The sequence below is a fragment of the Eleginops maclovinus genome, chromosome 11, assembly GCF_036324505.1.
Source record: "Eleginops maclovinus isolate JMC-PN-2008 ecotype Puerto Natales chromosome 11, JC_Emac_rtc_rv5, whole genome shotgun sequence".
In the NCBI taxonomy this organism is placed as follows: Eukaryota; Metazoa; Chordata; class Actinopteri; order Perciformes; family Eleginopidae; genus Eleginops; species Eleginops maclovinus.
In genome coordinates this window covers 13,590,787-13,611,579 of record NC_086359.1, presented here as the reverse complement: position 1 = coordinate 13,611,579, position 20,793 = coordinate 13,590,787, and the positions used below count along the sequence as shown (strand labels likewise).

Here is a 20,793-nt window from a genome sequence, read left to right as displayed (position 1 = left end):
GAGATAAGGAGAGAGGAAGAAAGTTAAAAAAAACACAGTGGGTGAGGGAAGGCAGTGACTCAGACACAAATAGAGGGAACTCCATAAACCCAGAAAATTATCTGTGGATATCTAGAGCGCTTGTCGGTCACCATTACCACCATTTTTGTCTCGCAGGCAAAGAAAGTAACTGCTTTTGCAGTTTCTGGAGATCAAAAGCAATAAGGATAAACTAGGAATCTCCTCTTTTTAACAGTACTGTATATACAACTTAAAATGTGTTTTATTTCATGTGACTGGCAAACATTTAGCTACATCGGAATAGGAGTCAAATGCAGAGCCACTGTTTCACACCCACACACATTGCTAACTTTAGTCTGAGCAAAGCCTTGCAAGGTCGTGGGTAAAGCAAATCTAGGCTGTCAATCATTTCACATCCATTGAAGAAAAGTAGTATTTTCTGCTGTTGGCTCATGCTGCTCTCACCTCTAAATGACACTGAGCCCCTTGGTGGCTGTCCACAGGAAGCAGAAAGGAAATGGATGAATATTAGACCATTTTTTACTTCCCCACATTATGTTTAGATGTCCATTTTTAAATGGGGGGGGGGGGATATTGAGGTGGATGGGTCAATAGACAGGCTCAGCCACTCTGTCAGTTTGGCAGGAAAGTGTTTGTCGGGTGGTAATAAGCAGGGGATCTGAATTGATTATCATTCAAACAATACGTTTGAATATTAAAATTACAGCAATGTGGAGATAACATGTTTTAGTTTCATTGAGCGTTTACCATTTGTCTGGTCGATTGTGTGAAGTACGAAGGAAAAATGGATTGCGCTCATTATCACAACTCATTAAATCCACTCTCCTCATGAGCAATTGATTTCATGAGTAATCTAAATGGAAACAGATATTGACCTTTAGCCAGCCTTGTTGTTCAATGTGAACCAATGGAACGCTTGTTTGGTCTGCTTCTCTGAAAATGAGTAGATGGAATGTGTTTACTGCGTTAAAATGAAACTGTCTTCATTTGTCAAGTATAATAAACACAGAAAAATTGTGGCAGACATATCAGTAACACTCATAACAACATGAGTCTTCTTTCATATTGGGTATATTGACAACCAGTGTTCCAATGCAGAGCCAGGGGGATTGTGCATGATGAACAATAGGAAGCACACCTTGAAGCACATATCCCTAAAGGCATTTTCATGTACAGGAATATTCAGTGACAATGGCACATAAGGCTATGAACATGCTTTTATTGCGAGCACTAGGCCAAGACAAACAATCTTCAAAGGAATAGTTATGGTGAAAATGAAGGCCAGACATCCCATGTAATGACATATTGAATCTTTTCACATCACTTGCAAGGCAAACAGCAAAGTATGAAATACAATTTCCAATCTTGTAGTATCAGATGCTGCTACGAGATGTGTGCTATCTTTCCTGCAAACAGAGGTTGACATATACAATGTTGTTTTAATATTGTCGCCTCTTGCAATTCTAATTCACTGCATGTTTAGGATTCTCTTTGTTGGAGGCCCAGGAATCCTTTCCTGTCTATAGGAAATGCTGCCTGTTCTTTTGAGTGCATTCACTTGTTTGACAGAAACCCTATACAGATGACAGCAGACATCTGACACATTGGCTGAGTTGTTACAGTACTAACGGATGATTTTCCAGCATCTCTACAACGTGTGAGTCAGTCACAGACAGTTGTTACACTTTGGACTCACTCCTTTCAGGAAATCTGATGTTCAATCCCTCAATTCTTCCTCCCTCTCTGCTCGCATCCCTTTCATCCGTCCCTTTTCCCATTCCACCGAGATCTACGGCCAGAGCCAACCTCATTAAACGTACAACCATCAAGATAAGACTCAATTACTGCAAACCTCTGCATTGGCATCCAAGATCAATATTGAACGAAAAAAGGGGGTGTTTATCTGTCTAATGTGCTTGCAACTGACACAGGAGAGGGAGAAAAGATGAGTAAAATGAACAAACCAGAAAATGCAGCCTAGTTTTCCATCCTTGATAATGACTCAGCTGCAGGACCACTTTGCTTTCCTCAATAATTTGAAGGAATTTACTTCATCAAGACTGAGCCTTGTTGGACTTAATGATATCTGAAGTTGCCTCTGTGTTTGATCATGTACTGTGAACTGTGCAAATATTTTGAGATAGTGTCTTTTTGCATATCCGCATGCATGTTCACTTATCATTCAAGTTCAAATCAGATATTATCTATGTATTTATCCTCTTAACATGCAAAGAAGTTGCACAACTAATTATAAACAATATTTAGTTTTTTTTACATAGGTATGTTGGCTGGGCATACTTGCTCTTTTCACAGCAGCAGTTATAAGTCATTTTATAAGAAGTAAAAAGCCGGAAACATAGATTAATGAATAATGGAACCTTTAAGGGCAACTTTAATTTCACTGCTTTCTAGACATTAATTGTACCATAGATGACTCTCTCTTCAAAATGTTACGAAAAAGTAGAGCATCATTGAATATTCATATAATTTCACTGTGGACATTTCTATCTGTTAAACTATTCAAAATCAGATGAAAGTGCTCACAGTGTAATTGGATATAAAAACTATCTGAAATTAGCATTAGTATATTCATTTTGTCCTTTATAATGGTGTTTCAGTTCCTGTTAAATAGTGCATCTCACTCTCTCCTCAATTATATGCACATCACACACACGCACGCATGAACGCACGCACACACACACACACACACACACACACACACACACACACACACACACACACACACACACACACACACACACACACACACACACACACACACACACACACACACACACACACACACACACACACACACACACACACACACACACACACTATCACCATTTCTCTCTCAGTTTCCCTGCTGCTGCAGTGAGCATAAATAACATATCACAAGTATTCAAGTTGCTCCTAGCTTAGGGGAGCATGAAAGATGTATAACTATGGTTCCCAAAATCCCTGCCTGTCCATTAGCATTAGTCTGCTCTCCTCAAATTAAACTCACAGTTCCAGGACAGTTTCACCATCAGCTCAACTGACCACCTGCTACATTATTGAAAATCTTCAGAATAACGCTGGGTATAGATTCTTATTTGGCCATTTGAAGGGGGTCCAAAAAGGTTGAATTTGTAAAAGTAATCATACAAAAGTATATTTGATCTAATATGGACTATATGTGTTGTAACTTGTTTGATTTAACGCTGTGAAATTGTTTGTTTAAATGCTTACTGACACAAGTTAGAGAAGAAATGTTTAAGCATATTTTTACCTGATGTACTTCTAAATGTAAGGGTAATAATTCTGTTTAATTTTGAAATGCTTGACACTGGAAGCTTTTATTTTGAAGTTCAAGGCCGTTTGTTTTCAGGTTGTTGAAATGGATGGAATGTTTAAATATCTCCCCAGGTGAAATTGTTTTAAACAATTCCAGTGGTTTTAGAAAACAGCTGAAAGTGAATGTGTGACCTGGTTTAAAAAAAATGCATATGCCAAAAATGTGACCTTGTAAACAACTGGTTAGAGCTACGAAATCAGCCTGAAATTTCACTCCCTGAAAATGTTATTTCTTTTTGGTTTTGACGTTACTCTAAATCCTCTTCTCTCGCTAAAAAGATGAATCTCCTGGTGCCACTGGGTTAGCTAAAGAACAGCTGTGTGTTGATGGAAGTGGGAGTTTGAGAACGTTCATTGTGAGGTTCTACAAGGTCATAAACAGCATGGAAAGAAGATTGGCCGTAGTGCGGATTCAGGCATAGAAATGGTCTCTATTCAAACAGCACCTGAGATTTCTTCATTCCATTTTTTTTTAAATATGATTTTCATTGAGGCAGCACGAAAGGGAAAACAATAATGTGCAGATGTTTTCAGTTTCAGGCTTCCTCTGTGTTGGCTCCAGGGATGGATACAGAAGCTACTTCTGGTAGATTGCAAGGTTGTTTTATATCACTTTACATATCTGCAAGCTTCACAAGCACATAGTAGGGGCAAATGATGTTGAAGAGGGCACTGTGGAAGAGTACAGAAACATTGTCTCAAAGTGTGGGGGCTTTAGGCATCTCTCACAGGGTTCAGTGAGAGCCATCACACGGCTTGATTCCCTGACGATGTTTCCTCTAAGGCCTCTACACACATTATGGCGATTACAGGCTCTTTTAGGAACCACAAAGTGAAAGAACAACACTCCTGGCTCATCAGAAAATGGGAGGAACGCATCAATGAAACAGGACCCTGTGATTATTTAGGTTCGCAAGCTGTTAGTGTGATGGCTTTTTAATCGTTGCTAATGGAGTTCCCACTAACATAAGCACCCAGTGGGAGTTTGTAGAGCGAGTCTGGGCTACTCCTTCCCTCTATTTTCTATTTATAATATCGGGCCTCATGTCCTTCAATTTTTTTCCTTTTTCTACCTTTCGCCCCCTTGGTCAGCATTAGTGTACTGCAAAAGGAAGGGCTGCTTGTCTTTACCATTGCTCCGGGTCTCTTGTCTTTTAAAAAGGAAACACAAACATAATATTGCACTCAGCAGCAGCCAGACTCAACCCCGGGGCAACGTATTAGATGCTGAAGTGGCTATTTAGATTCAAAGTAAATTAATCAAGGGATGACAGGTTAGCTCAACATTTTGAGTTTGTAACAACCAAGGACTACCGCCCTTCACAGAACATTTTCTTTTTCAAAAAATCCGACAAGATTATTTTTCACCATACCCTTTTTCTAAGTTGCAAAAGCAAGTCAAAATATTGTTGTTATATGCTTTAAACCCACAATAAAGAAATTGGCTCTTTGCGGGAATTAGATCATTTAATTCCCGCAAAAAAAAGAAAAAGTGCTATGGGCACACAGAGTGACTTTACTTAAATGCTCTTCATGTAACCTCCAAAGGGCAAATCTAGCCCCAATGCCCTGCGACTGACTCTGCATACCAAAGCATTTTCTTTTCATATGCCTCATTGGCGCATCCTCCCATGGCACCACAAGCAGTGCTACGCGTCCGACCACCACACAGAGTCTGGCCTTAAGCTAGTTCTGATGATTTCCCCTAGGATTATAAGCATTTTCCTCAAATACACCATTGTGCCTCCATTTCTCATTTTTTTGCCACCTTGAACATGTGAAAGTGTGATGGAGCTGTAGCAACTCTGCAGGAGCACACAATCAATACACTATCCTACTTTCTCCTGGCTTGAATGTGTTGATGAGCAGAGGCTAAGGTGGCAGGAAAGTGTTGTCATGATGGTGAATCATTCAGAAGCCATCAGGATGTTCTGAATGAAAACAGTTGAGTATACCATGCTGGGTTTGAGGTTGATTTGAATCAGCTATAATAAAAGGTATGGAAAGTTTTTGTTGGGCCTTATCAAACTTACATTATTTGGTCTGGACTTTCTGACTTTTCAGTTTGATCCAAACCAAAATGTTCTCTGTTCCTGATTGTTAAAAATTATTTTGTGATTTTTCAGACAAATTACAGTTTGTCTGGACAGGCTTTTGTTGTATGGTAAAAAATAACGTAGGTCCTTTTTAAAGAATAGCTCAGCATAGAGTGTGTGTAGCAACTGTGGGGTGAGAGAAAATGTGGATGCGCTAAGAGCAGACAAGTGTTGGTGATCAGATCAAAGAAGAAAGTAGAATTAAAGTTGTTTGATGGTCTAAAATATACAGTTTAGGTTATAGTTCGACTCTGTAGTTGCAGTGCGCAACATCAAATAACACAATCAAACCTCAATTTGGACGCTGGTTCAACCTTGCTGTTTTTAAATTGATCGTCTTGTCTTGTTGCCTGGTGGTTATACACAGTAGGTATGTATATACTGGTGTATTCTCTAAACAGACACAAAGGCCAAATCGCCACCTTAAAATGGAGGAGACGTTTTCATTTCATTGTACCCTGGGAGCTGTGATGTCGGGGGCGAATAACACCTGGTACATTCTCCAATAGCTAATTGGTCCCATTCTAGGGCCAAGAAAAATAATGATTCAGGGACCATTTTGGTAACGATCCATTTCACCCAGAAGCAATGCCTCTGCAGGAGCTAGTGGGTGGTCGGGCTTGGTTGGACCCAACCAACTCCCACAGTTTGAGCCCACTACCTGCATATATGAATGGACCCAGCACATTTGCATTCACCCTAATCCTTCATTTAGCAAACACATTACCAGGCTACCCGACTTGACATTTGATTTTAATGTCTTTAAACCACCTGTGGGGAAACAAGTGTTTTTTCCCATTAGCATTGGTTCCAAAATGTTATTTCATGGTGTGTAGTGGCTTGAAAAATACTTTTTCATTTTTATGTGAGCTATGGCTTATTTCCATCTGACCAGTGGCTGCTCCAGTTGAAACAAATAAAGGTCTTCAAGCCAGAGCTTATCTTTTTGCGGTGTTTAACCAAGACCACATTTTTGTTCATAGGAAGCTATTTTCTGTCCATTTTTTTATGACTGTAGGGTCAGATTTCAATTCAGAAGGGGATGCAAAATTGCAGCAGTGGGAACATCCCATTGAACAGGAGGAATACCTTATTCCAATGTTTTCTTCTTTCATGGTTAATGGTTGCTATCCCACCCCTTATTACACCCAGTAGTGCTTTTGATATTTCACAGTATAATTATAGGTATATGAGGTTATCTATTTTAATAATCTGATTAAATGTCTCTTGGTAGCCATATTCAATATCCTCAAGGAATGTATTTGATATGTGCTCAGAGTCCATATCTGTTACATCATCCCGACTGCTGTAGCGAGATATTAGAAATCCATACACTCAAAATATGATGTATGACTTGGCCGCTGTGGAATTGACTTGGGCTTTGGTGTGTTGCAGCACATTTTCCATTCTGGGGGAGGAAAAAGGGAAAGGGGAAAAAAAAGTCACAGGTTACAAAATCAAAAATCATTTGCACATTCAGTGACGTGGAAAAGGTCAGACCCATAAGGCAGCTTAAGAGAGAGGCTATTACTCTTGATGAGGACATATAACATGTATTTTCAGCCCACATGTGGCAGTTAAGTGCTTCAGATTATTGTGATATGGCATGGCTGAAGGCAATTTGGCCAGATTTCCACTGTGTATGTGTCACCATACTTTCACAGCTGGAGGGAATTTCTGTGTCCATGTCATATTAAAGTTAATGACCTAGATAGGAACACACAGCCAAGGGCCATGGTTACAAGTGGTTGATGTTTAGGTAACACTCAAAGTCAAAACCTACCTTGTCCCTTCTTTTGCTAATTTTTCCGGCCTAAAAAGGGTCCGGTCTATCTGTAACCAAGAGGATGTTATTTCAACAGAGAAAAACATGTAAAAACAGGTGATGAATAGTGTGAAAAAAGTAACAAACAAATGACTTCTCTCCTAACTATGTTTCCATAAAATGTAATTCTTTGTGATTCAAAACAGAAGTGTGTGGACTTTAGATTTTTGTATACATTCAGCCATTATTGATCTAAAATCCATAGATATGTGACATGCCCCATATATATCACAGGTTCAAAGTGTAGGTATAACGAAAGAACATTTTCAGTCTTTTTCTCTGACTAGATTTTCTTAACAATAGCAATGAAGTTACCAGCAGAATGATACCTCAATGTCAGAGCTACTGCACTTTTATAATTATCTTCTGCTAAACCTACTTAACTCTGCTCTCTCTATTAACATTGAGCTCACTGTATGAATGCTCTTGGCAACTATTTGTGTAACACAAACTGAACTAACTTCATTACTTAGCAAGCGTCTATGTAATAGTGGGAAGAAGAAAGAAGTGAAAGTTAAATGGCTGTTCAAGTACCCACTTTATTTGTTATTGGCCTTGAGCACCTTCACATCTTTCTACACAGAATTATGGGCTACGAAATGCTGGGATTAATGCTCTGGATGTGCCGTTTGAATTGCACATGTCATGGCCTGACTCTTGCCAATCTGATGATGCTTTCACACCTCAATAAGTTTGAAATTCAGCTCGGTACATCTCGAAAAAGGCAAAATATGACTACCAGATGTTCTGCTTTTGATCAATTATAATAATTAGTACAATTTGGAAACAGGCTGGTGATTGTTGTCAAAAATGGATATCATCTTGACCAACAGACTGTTCCTTTTTATAACCGTTTTCATCCTCCATGTGTGCATTTTGAGAAAAGTGTGTGTAAAATAGGGTTTGAATACATTACTTACGCTGCTTTACTGCCCATCTCAATACAGAGATTTGTGGAGGTTCCAGTTAGTGCTGCTTTAGCCATCTAATCTGTTTCCCCTGCTGTGCCAGGTGTGCGGGCAGCATGCACTCCTGCAAGGACACCAAACTGTGTGGAAACCCTGCATCCAAGACAAAGCTGGAGGACAGTGGTGGCATAAATCCTCTTGTAATTATGTTGTAAACAGAGATGGAACAATAAAGCTTTGTTTTGATGGTTGCTGCAGCAGAGTGGGAGACCCAATTTCAGACAAATTGCTACCTAGAGCCATCGTCGGCCTTCTCTACATGCTTCTTGTCAGTCCGTGAAAGTGATTGGACGCTGGTTATATTGTTTGCCACAGGACCCTCTATCAGCTGTCCATGTTAACTAACCATCTGGTACAAATGAGACTGTTGTGTTTGGAAAGTTACCTGACTTTAAAGGGATTGTCATGTGACAATTTGACCGAAAACCAAAAATGCTGTACAAGCCAAATTCTGTCCTGTTCATTGTTTCAGTTTTGTGAATTGTTAAACATAATGACTAACCTTTTTTAAACGACAACCAGGTATTTTTGGTCACAATATCCATCAGAACATGTGACTACATATTTATACCGGAGTACATTTTCCCCCTACAAAATACTGCTGCACACATGCAAACACAATTGCATGTGTGCAGCAGTATTTTGTAGGGGGAAAATGTATGTTTATCGGCCCTCAAACTGTAAGATTTATTTAAATGATCTCATTCGATTACAGTACATATTTTACTAATGCTGTGTATGTAAGATACATTCATTCTGTACTGTTCCTGTATCAGTACAAGCTCCAGCCTCTGGGTATCAATGGCATATACATATATGGCTACCTATGGCTACATTTAGCACATGTCCATGGAGAATGCTCAATAGTAATCTAATATTCACCTCAACACCAGACAGAACTATCTTCAGACTTTTCAGAGAAACCAATCATTTTTTCATTATTTCTGCTTTCCCTAGCTGGAAGGCATGGGGTGCCATCTTGTTTGAACTCCCTCCATGCTGACCTGTTGTCACATCTCCCATTGCACCAAGACAGATGAAGGTGTCAATGTGTTCTGCACCGGCAGGATAGATCCCCAGCTCTGATCACCACTTGTGAGCCCGTATTAGCTGAGGTTGTGGAACACTTTCGGCTTTTTCCCCTGATTATCTCTCCAAGATTGTGTCTCTTTATGTTGCTGTTCTGCCGTCTGAAGTAGCTTGACTGTTTCCTGGTACAAACAGGAACACTGATTTCTTTGTGACTTGTATTCTTCAGTTTATCTGGCTCATTTGTATCCAATGGCCCCACTCCTCTATGAGATAATTATTTAGTCTGATATGGTCAAGGCTAGGGTTTAGCTTTTCTGTTTGTATGAAAAAACAAAGCAGTCCTTCATGCTTTTACTAAAATGCAACTTAACCTTTCTGTTGCTTTCAGACTGTGGAAAGAGAAAGTGTGCTGCAAGGTAGACTTTAGATCTCAGAAATATATAACTTTTCAAGGCTGTTTGTAGGCTACTTTAAACCTCAAAAGCATCTCTGCACTATAAACACCACTCAATGATTATTATTGATTTCTTGTAGATGCAATTTGGATTTCCATTTTAATGTTGGATAATAACCCTCACTTTTTTGACATTATCAAGTTATAATAAAAGTATGGCTACATTATTTCCCAGAAGAAGTTTCATTTGGGTCTGTACTCTGAAACTGTACTATACATGTATGCATACCTTTCTTTCCAGTATTAAGATGCAGCCTTGTTGCCCAATCTGTCAATTGAACACATCACAGAGAAACACCAAGCTGATCTGCTCTAAAGTTGTGCATCTTGACTGAAACACATCTAATGGATACAATACGGTGTCTGCAATTTTTTAAAATTGTTATAGCCTTTACTTTATTCAATGTCCTCTCACAGAAAGTCCAATATAACAGAGAGTGCCTCAGAATCAGTGTTGATGGACATACAAGTTGCGGAGTAAACCAAAGAAAAAAAAGGAGAAAGAAAGAACATGAAAAGGGGTTACATTTCGTGATTTGTATGCTTTTTTAGGGTGACTGTTATCCCCTTTTCTATAATTAAAACATTTGGAGGGAAACATGAAGGTAAACACGGATTTCTTGGAGCAGATTATATATAATTAATATTACCATTAGACATGTGTGCATCTGTGGCCTTTCCGTTTATTGTGGCTAGTAAAAGCCATATGCATAATACAAAAAAAAAAACATGATTAACAATCAAAGGTGTAGTTTTGGCTCTTGGATGTGCTTTGCCAGATGTGCGTCTCCAAATCATTTACTACTTTAGTGCAGACTTGAAGTCCGATATTTGATTTACCCATTACTCAGAGGAAATGTTGTCTCCACAATGCTCATATGACCTGTGGCATACCGTACCACCTATTTTGCCATTGTATAATACATACTTTGTCCTAAATGCACATTGTGTGTGATGCTGTGTTGCATACTGCATCCCTTTTATACAGATTAAATGCCTATTAAATGCCTCCTCATATCCATTGTGGGCCTGCATGCTTAAGTAACTAATCTATGATGTCTTTGTCAAACTTATTTTAAGTTGTATGATGAAGTATGTTTTAGTAAATTTAAGATACATACTGACATCTTAATGTGCTGCAATTTTAGTGATCACTATGTGAAGAGGATAATAGAGTTAGAATTTTCTTCCCTTAACATGCATTGTAAATGCATTCAGCTTTTTGCTATTCCACTGGAGCAGCCAACAATTACCTCCTCACACTATAAAAACTCTACCAGATAGTTTGTCTGATTATTAATAAATACAACAAAAGCCTGTCGAACAAACTGCACCAAATTGAGTCTACATATATTCATGAAACATTAATGTCAATGGGTAAATCAAAAGCCACCAGCTGTTATATAAATACATTGTTTTTATTGTTGCAAAGACCAGGCTTTTAGCATAAAACCAGATCGAGTTACAATGCTGAATGGAGCAAATAGGCTACATGTTGGAATTTTGCTGTCACTTCAACATGGAGCACAAGGACAAAGGAGCATATTTTTTCAGGTGTCATTTATCATCATTGAAAGCACCAAACATCTATGAACAACTACCCATTACCTGCTGACTAGTCTGTGTGTCCACCCTTGCTGACATATCCTTGAGAAAAATGCATTAGCCTTAATGTATCTGCATCACATAACTCTATCCTCATTTTAAAACACTGACATTGAACATCATTAATATAGAGCAACAATTGGAGATGAAGAGTTATTATTCTGAAATGCTATGAGCTGTTTTGTAATGTCTCGACTCACCAATATGTTCCACATTATTCAAAACTGAATTTCGACTTTTCACAAATGCAGTAATCTGACCCTGAGAGCCGAGGCCCTTCCACCTGCAGTGTGAAGTCCATCTAAAGAGGTCCAACAAACAAATTCCCACTTCTTCAGTGCGCAACAAGGGGAATTCAGTGCCTATCTCCCTTTTTTCGGAGTTAGTGGAGGGAAGCTAATAGGCTCTACGCAAATTAGAGTTGGCATTTAGTTCATGTCGGTGGACCCGAAAGGTGAAGTGAGGGGGTCAAGAGGAGGGACAGCCATTATCATGACTCATATGAAGGCCACATTTATATTCATATTCTTCACATCTTTGGCCTTGAGGGTGTGCAGAAAAATTAGAGACCATAAAGAGATCAAGGAGTCATTGAAAGAAAGAAATTGAGAAGCAGGGAACATGAGAGAATGAATGACAGAGTCTGAAGGAAAATGAGAGCGAGAAGGACATAAACACAAGATGAGACGACAAGGAAAGAAGGGGAGGCATTGCTATGTCCTTGCTATTAGTCACTCCGTCACAGCTCCATGGTTTTATGGAGAGTTTCCTGTCATGGTGCTGCTTTTTAATTGACACTAAAATGCACTGACCAGTGTGTCAGTTCTCCCACTCTCTATACCCCCACTGCTCTTTTCACTTTCCATCTCTTTACCTCTCCGTACTTGACTGACGTGGGCTGTCATTTACATACAGCATGGCGTGACAGAAATGACACCCTTACCTCACATCTCACAGCAGCTGTGACGGCCAGCAGTATATATCCTTCCCATCAGAACCGTTTTGCATGTAAACTTTGTTCGGTATTCTTACTATCGGTATAAGGACCAGATTCTGCTCGTCAATGTCGTATTTCATGGCCTTGTCATGTGCAGAAAAAGAAGAGCGCAGCATTCCCATAGGAACATAAAGCGTTCTCCCACGGGTGCAGCAGAGCTTTCAGATGTTATAAAGGGGAGGAGATGGAGACTAATGCCTTTGAGGTCAAAGGAATGCAGATCTATGAAGCAGAAAGTGTGCACTGTTAAGGCAGAGATAGCACTTGGCTGAGCATATTGTGTGGGAATATAACTTAGCCGAAATAGAAGTGAGTCAAAAGAAAAAGAATTCAGGCAATAGCTGATTTTCCTCTCTGTACTTTTCGTAGTGATGGTTGATAAACTCTCCAAAGAAGTTGTTCATTTTTTTATTTGCAACACAATTCTCATAATTTCTGTAGCAGTTGCACAGACGGTGGTTGGTGGAGGAATTTAGAGGCGTTCACATGTAGAGAGCATGTTAAGTAGTTTCAGCATTTGACTTTGATTCGTTTCTGCTTACATCAATGAATTGATGCACTGTTGAGAGAGCTCTTCTGTAGAATCTGTGTATAAACAATAATGTGTGTTCATGAGTTAAAATGATTTATCTGTATGCGCTTGTGCTTATGTGCGTGCCTGGACATAATATTACACTGAGTGTGTTAATGCATATAAGTTTCCAATTGAGTGTATGATTGCATGTGCCGTGTTTGTTTAAGGCTTGATTTAAGTGTGTTTGCATACTGTAACTAAGAGACTGATTATTATGTTTGCGTGTGTGACAAATCTCTTTACACACATACACATGCAGAGCAGCAGCTACTCTCAACACGGGTGATGGTGTGTAGAGGTCAGTTTGTGGAGTTAGTTGACGGTCGGATAGTTACTAATATACTGAGTGCAGGAAGAAGATGGATAGAGGGAAGGGCGGAAAAAAACAGATGGGCTATTAAAGACAGATAAAAAGAGGAGATGGATAAATATAAAGTGATGGAGAGCAAGAGGATGGAGAGAGATAGAGACATTGAGGGTGCGGATGTCATACTGTGCAGTCATTGTGTGCCAAAGCCATTTCAAGGACACACTCCTCCGTCCAGTGCCAGAGATGTTCTGGATCTAGAGGTCAAGAGTTTCATGTCCTCCAAGACTGCTCTGATTTGGCCATTGTTAATGACTGGTGAGAGCCACAGACCCTTTCCAATCCTTCAACTAACACAACTCGTCTTCATACACGCATATTTAATCGCATGAAAAGCATTACACTTGCATTTCCAACAAGTACACAAACCTACCTAACTCGAAATTGTTTCCCGAGATCACTAGATTTTCTGGGTCTCATGATGCTGCTGCAACCAGAAAACCAAGACGGATACTGCATCAGCTCCCCTCACTCTTAATAATGATGGCCATGTCTGAGCTTTAATTAAAAATGACTTCCTCTGCAGCTGTGCCCAACAACACTTATTTGACTGGCGATGACTGATAGATTACTCAGACAGTGTTTCAAATTATATTATACAGTGTTTATAAATATATTTGCCAGTGTTAAAGACTGCTTTGAACTGGACATTTTAGATAGAAATTAAGAAAACGAACGAACAAGACATTTTTTTTAGCAAGGTATGCTGTGTCTGGAAAAAACCCACAATCATCTGAAGTACTAAAGAGCTTGTCAAGTTATCGGGGGATTCTTAATTTCTGCCCAAACTTGAAAAAGGCCTTGGCCATCAACAGGGTAAAATGGACACAACTCAGACGGTTTCTTCGTTCTTCTTTCATTTATTTTACTAAAGTCATCAGTCCGAATACGTCTTTTATAGATAGTGACCTTTACAAGAAAACAAAACACAAAATACAGCATTTTCATAAACTGCCTCTCATTACATTCACTGTTTCACCAAACAAACATTTCTCCCATATTTGCACTAGTGCGTCATTACAAGCTAACATTAGCACACCACAGTCAGATATAAATGACACTAACTAAAGCACTTAAACTCGCTCTAACAATCGAAATTAACATTCAAAGATCTACAGATAAACATCAAAACATGATCCTACCAGTAGCATCCCTGGAAATGGCCAGTTAGTTAAGCTCCCGTCCTTCAGCAGTCAACATGTGCCTTGCAAACACTCACACACCACCTGCGCTACAATGACTCCGCTTTTCCTGGCATGAGAACTACTTCCGGTTTCAAAATAAAAGTTTATTTTCTTTTCAAAACAAAAGTCTCTTTTTAAGTTCGATCTAACAGCACACCTCCCACTTGAGCTCCTGGTACCAGAACCCAAGGAGGTCACGACACTCTTCTCTGGACTGTGCCGATCTTCTCTTCATTGCTCCTCCACTGGAATCAACACAACAAGACGCCTGACGTCTCTGTGTAGGATCGTAGCAGGGATCTTGCTGGAAAGCTTCCTCGCCGCTGAGGTTCTACTACCATGTTCTTCACGGGATGGCTTCTTGATCATGACTGGATAGCTAGGAAACGTCCTGACTTTGACGTCTCTTACGACTCCTTTCTTGTCAGGAAATGCACTGATCACTCTGCCTAGTTTGAACTGACCTCTTAAGGCGTTCTGATCCGCAAGCCAAACAATGTCTCCTTCTGCAACATTCCTCTCCTTCGTGTGCCATTTGCTCCTTACAAAGAGATTCGGGCCTGCCAATTGACACCACTTCTTCCAGAACTTCTTCACCTCTGACTGGATCACTCTCAGCCTTTTGTAGGGGTAACCCTCAAACTGGAAGTCTCCTGGGTCTCCTCTCAAGCTCGCCCGCCCCAGCAGGAGAGAGTTTGGAGTGATATACTCCACGCAATCCTCTTGGCTTTGTGCTCTTGCATCCACAGGCATCTCATTAGACATATTGGCCGCCATATACACAAAGGTCGGGAATTCCCCCCATGTGAAGACTCCATTACCACCTACGTTCTGGAGAGCTCTCTTTACAGTCCGCACCGCTGCTTCAGCTGCTCCATTTCTATGTGGCGAGTCTGCCGGATGGATCTTCCAGGACCACTTTGTGCCGTTCTTTGCCGCCTTTTCTTCCACTCCTGAGCTTTCCAGTTTCCCCAGGAACCGGTAGAGGTCTTCAAGGGCAGGTTTGGCCCCAACGAAGTTTGTGCCTGGGTCAGACCATACCTTGCTGGGGTGTCCCCTCAGTGATGTGAATCGTTGGTAAGCAAGCATAAATCCTTCTGCAGACATGTCACTGACAATGTCAGCGTGAATGGCTCTGGATGCCATGCAACTGAACACAATACCCCACACCTTCAGCCTCACTCTCTTCTTCACCTCATCTTTCACTTCATATGGCCCGAACAGGTCCACGGCGGTGAACTGAAATGGAGCTGCTGGCGTGGTTCTCTCAGGTGGTAGGTCGCTCATTATTTGTTGACACCGTTTTGCTTTCACTCTCCTGCAGGTTACGCAATTGTCCACTACTTTTTTGACTATCCTTCTTCCCCTAACCACCCAGGCTTTCCTTCTCATCCTCAACAGTGTTCCTGCTATACCCTCATGATTGGCATTGTGGGCTTCTCGTGCAAGCAATGTAGAAATCCACGCATCTTGAGGGAGGATGGGCACTAAAGATTTATCATCTCTGAAGACCTGAATTCTGCCGCCGCAGAGAATGAGTCCATCTTTGTCCTTAATCACCACAAGCCTGTTTAGGGTAGTGTCGGGAAATGTAATGCCTTCTTGAGCTGCCAAGCAGAGAGCTCTGAAGGCATGCTCACAGTCTTCAACATTGAGCACAAAAGCTTTAGATTTTTTTTTTTAAAGACTTTAATTTCTTTGTGGTTTGGTCTTTGAGGCCCAGCCATCTGTCAGCAGCCCGTCTCACCCAAGCAACGACATTCACCAGCCTGGACATGCAACTAAACCTCTTCACCTCCAAAAGATTTTTGATGGCTGAGTTGGAAAGTGTTACTCTCAGCGCAACTTCACCCCGTCTCATTTCTGGATCGGTTTCCGATGCATCAGGGCAGACAATCAGGTGGGTTGGGTTAACGTCATTTTCTTCAACCGAATCTTCAGCTTCGGTTTGGTCCTGAGTGGTGACCCCTCGGCATCTCTTCACTTGACCCCTTGTCATCACTGCTGAAAAGGCCTTCCTCTGCAGCTTACTGATGCTGTCCCTGGCGTCAATGACCACTTCCTCAGCTGACTTTATTGGCCATTCTTCTAATGGCCTCCTCAAAAACTCTGGTCCACTTTGCCATGTCTCTTGCAGATCCTTCAGCGCAGCCCCCCTCGTAATGGTGTCAGCTATATTGAGGGTCCCTGGGATCCACCACCAGTCTTCAACTGATGCAGACTTTTGGATTTCGCCTATCCTGTTAGCAAAGAATGTCTGGTAGCCATAGCTGTCTCGGTGAATGGCTCCCAATACTGTCTGGCTATCAACTAGATGAAACCAGCGCTCTATCTCCATCCGGCCATGCCTTTCCACATACTTTCTCAGCCTAGCTGCAAACACAGCGCCACAGACCTCAGCTTTGACTGCATCTCCTTTTTGGTCCAGTGGCGTCAGCTTGGCTTTGGATTCCAGAAGTCTGATGTCTATACCTTCGTCCGTTTCCCATCTAAGGTATAGAACAGCTCCGTAGGACTTGTCACTGCCATCTGAGAAAGTGATAGCCCACGGTTTTCCCTTCCAGCCTCGTGGTGTAAGGCTTCTTTGGAACTTCACTTGTCCCAGCTGTGCATACTCCTCAAACAGCTTGATGGCCTCCTCCCTGAGGCCCTCGGAGAGTGGCTTGTCCCAGGTGTTTTGGGCCAGATTTCCACTTGCTGTCTCCTGAAAAGCTTTCCTAACGAGTATGGCACCTTTCTGCTTCAGTGGTGTGACGAGTCCTATAGAGCTCCTGCGGTCACGTGACTTTTGGTTGGGAGCCACCATTTTGGCAGTCAACATGACCACCGGTGCCAGTGTTTTCTTACCGAGCGAGTATACTTCTCATTTTAATTCAAGTGAAATTCGGCTTTATAGTACAAAATTAGAGAGATTAAATATAAGCGACCCATATAATTCACCCGGTGTGCTTTTCAAGAGCATAACCTCCTGCTCTGAAGACGATGTACCCGACTTGCGCTACGCAGACATCCACAGCTATCTTGTAAGCTTTCCATCAGTGTACTCAGGAGACTCCCTCAGAGCGTACAAAAGCTTGGAGGCTTACAAATGGTGTCAGTCCGGCTTCGTAAACAACATTCAACTGTGGAGTCTTACATCCAAAAACTTCGGCATCATCACTGCAAGGGTAAGTATTAAATTATTCCAGTTTGATAGGCAGTGTCACGTTAGCATTGTTTGTTTATTAGCTTGGCTAGCTACGGAAGTGTCACGTTAGCATGTTTTTTAGCTTGGATAGCTACTGCAGTGCATCTGTAACTTGCTAGTTTGTATTTTTGATCGTACTCAACCAAAGTGGCTGGCGTTTTTTACCTTTATTTATCTGTTTTGGAATTTCATATAGGTTAATCACTCCCAAAGGCTTAATGAAAGTCAACTAAAGCCATGGGTGGTGGTGAGGAACGACGGTGTTGTGCTGGGAGCCCACTGCAACTGCACAGCGGGACTCGGGGAGAGCTGCTCTCATGTGTCAGCTGTTCTCTTCAGTCTGTGGGGAAAAAACAACGCAAGGCACGAGGAGATCAGCTGCACATCCAAAAAATGCAAGTGGGCCTCTCCCAGTGAGGATGCTGCGAAGAATGTGGAGTACCTGCAGGGCAAGGACATCATATTCAACCATACTCAACAAAATAAAAAGGGGAATTCCACCAAGGGTACCTCTGCGCCCCCATCTTTCCCACCCCTGACTGCTGCTGAGCAAACACAGTTCTACCAAAATCTCTCACAGTGCCGGACTCAAGATGGGAAGTCCTGCAGACCTGCAGTCCTGTCAGTTCTCTAGAAATATTTCAAAGCAATCAATGATACAAACAGTCTTCTCGTAGTCACCATTTCTAAATACATATGGAAGAGATGTTCTTAAAGATTCTCTTTCAGGCCACACCACTAGGCTTGGCACCAGTCTACAATACATCAAATTAACACAGTTTTTGAAGTGCCTGGAGACAGTAGTTGGGTCGATGCCAAAATAAAAACCCAAAAAGTCAAATGTTAAGTTCATTCGAAGCTTCATCAAAGTCAACATGTATTGTTGAAAACATGTTATTGATGATTTAACTTTGAGAAATGGAGCCAGATATTGAAAAATGGTCATGAGACATGCATAGGTTGCCAGCCCAGTGAGGACATTCACCTTTTTATCATTGTTATTTAAACTAATCTCTGTCAGGGTCTTCCTATTAATCTTTTCCCTTAACAACACATTTTCAGCCCTTAGAGCTTGGCATTCTTGCTCAAGACTCTGGATGCGGGTACAGCAGGTTTCAGAGGTGCATGGTGGTGTTACTGGTTCAGGCTGGACAGGATCATCGGCTGAGTCTTCCAACGGATCTGTGATGGGGGGCTCCTTCAAAGGCTCTGTGATATGGTCTTCTGGGGCTGCATCAGTTGATGTCCTGATGAAAACACAGAAGCAGCAAAATAAGCTTTCATGCATACAATACTGATGGCAGTTTGACATGTTTACATGTTTACAGTTTGACATGTTTAATGGAAATCATATGATATTAGCCTTCATTAAATGACTGGTGTGACGTTATTGTTTATAACCATATCACGGCAGTTAACTATTTGAAATAAAATAATCTGAATAACACACCGATCACAAGTAGACCCAACATGTAATCAGACAGGAGTTTGATCTACCCACCTTTGACGGATGGCTTCTGCAGATATCTTTGCCTGCTCTACTTTGTGCAGTTTAGCCTTCTGCCTTCTGTTAAAAACCTCCAGTCTCGTTTTATGTCTCCTCTTCTCTGGAGATGGAAGGTAATCGAAAATTGAGGGGATAAAATCCGGACTCAACGGATTATCACTCTTTCTCCCTACAAAATAAGAAGGAATATTTCAACACGGGTTTGTTTACCACTAGCTTGCTACAAGCTAACTTGCTAACTGGCTAGGCTGCGCCAGAGCCACACTTGTTGAGTTAAAAAGGGACATCACAGTGTCCGTTAGCTATAATAACTGGGTGCTACTTCTTAAATTAAACTAATTAAATTTAATTAAACTGACCAGAAACTTTTTGTAGCATTGTACTGTATTCCTTCACCCACCTGATATGAAGTGATCACTGCATAAGCGAAAGCCAACGGCCGGGGGGTCCCATCTTTCAGTCTTTTTCTGAAGGCTCCTGGCTCTTTTAATCGCTCCAATCCACTTCTCCCTCCTCTCCGCGTCTTTAGGAATGCGATAATACGATACACCTTTCTTTTTCCCACGCCTATTTGTGCAACCTGGTGCACAGCAGTTATCCACCATCCTTGACAGTCTGCCAGTGCCTGTCAATTTACTGCCGCGATGACTGCCAAAATGGCTGCCCCTGTCGTATCTCGTCACGTGACCAGCATATATGACATCATCTGCAGGAGCTCTATAGGGTCATAGAGCCCAGCAACCTGACTCAGCAGTAGTCTTCTGGTGAGAGGATCAGGTGTATTTGATCTCACCTCCTCCATCAATAGGTCTTGGCCTGTTCTCATCTTTCCTCTCCTTCTGGAGAAGTTGATCGATGCCATCAGGTAGAGTTTGTCTTCCTCTACTACATATCCAATACCTAACGCCTTATTGTCCTCGTCTCTCAACTGATTTGGCAGGACAAATGTTTTGTGCGTCTCAGGGGGCGTCCTCGTTGTGGGGTCTGCTACTCCCCTTTCTTGCCTCCCACTTTGCATAGACTGGACCCATGGCTTCAAAGAAAATCCACCTGCTTGCAGAATTTCCTCGATCTCCTTGGTCACTTCGCTCAGTCTGTGCGCATCATTGTGAGATGTCAGGACATCATCCATGTAGCTGTCTTCCTCCAGTACCCTTCGCGCCTCCTCCAGGTGAGAAAACCTGGTGAGCCTTGCAGTTTCTCGCATAGCCAGCTGTGCTATGCATCCAGCGGGCCTGTCACCTATATTCACCCTTGTGATGACATACTCCCCCATCTCTTCGTCTTGCTGGTCTCTCCAAAGGAATCTGTGAAGATGCATCTCGCGTTCCTCCAGCCACACAGAGTTATACATCTTCCTGATGTCTCCTAAGGCTGCATGCACTCCTTTCCTAAACCTAAGCAGGACGGCCCTGATGGGGTTCAAGACATCTGGCCCTTTGAGCAGGAGGTCGTTCATGCTCACTCCTCTGAATCTTTGACTGCTGTTCCACACAAGGCGCACTGGAGTAGTGACTGAGTGGGGATTTGGTGCTACCAGATGACTCACATACCAAACTGGTCCCCTCCAGTCTTCAGCCATCTTCTTTGTGAGTCTCTTTGCAGCTCCGCGCCCAACCATCTCATGGACTTGGGCAGTG

The 20,793-nt window shown here is 41.6% G+C and overlaps 1 protein-coding gene across 1 annotated transcript; it reads right to left on the bottom strand.

Annotated features, from left to right (window-relative positions):
• Positions 1–17,230: 17,230 nt before the first annotated feature.
• Positions 17,231–19,849, bottom strand: LOC134871558 (uncharacterized). Its single transcript, XM_063894289.1, has 3 exons — positions 19,554–19,849; positions 19,148–19,322; positions 17,231–18,893 (listed from the first exon to the last, which is right to left on the bottom strand). Exons 1-3 carry the CDS (start codon positions 19,756–19,758, stop codon positions 18,269–18,271), a joined length of 1,005 nt encoding a protein of 334 aa, XP_063750359.1. The 5' UTR covers positions 19,759–19,849; the 3' UTR covers positions 17,231–18,268.
• Between the last annotated feature and the right edge of the window lie 944 nt (positions 19,850–20,793).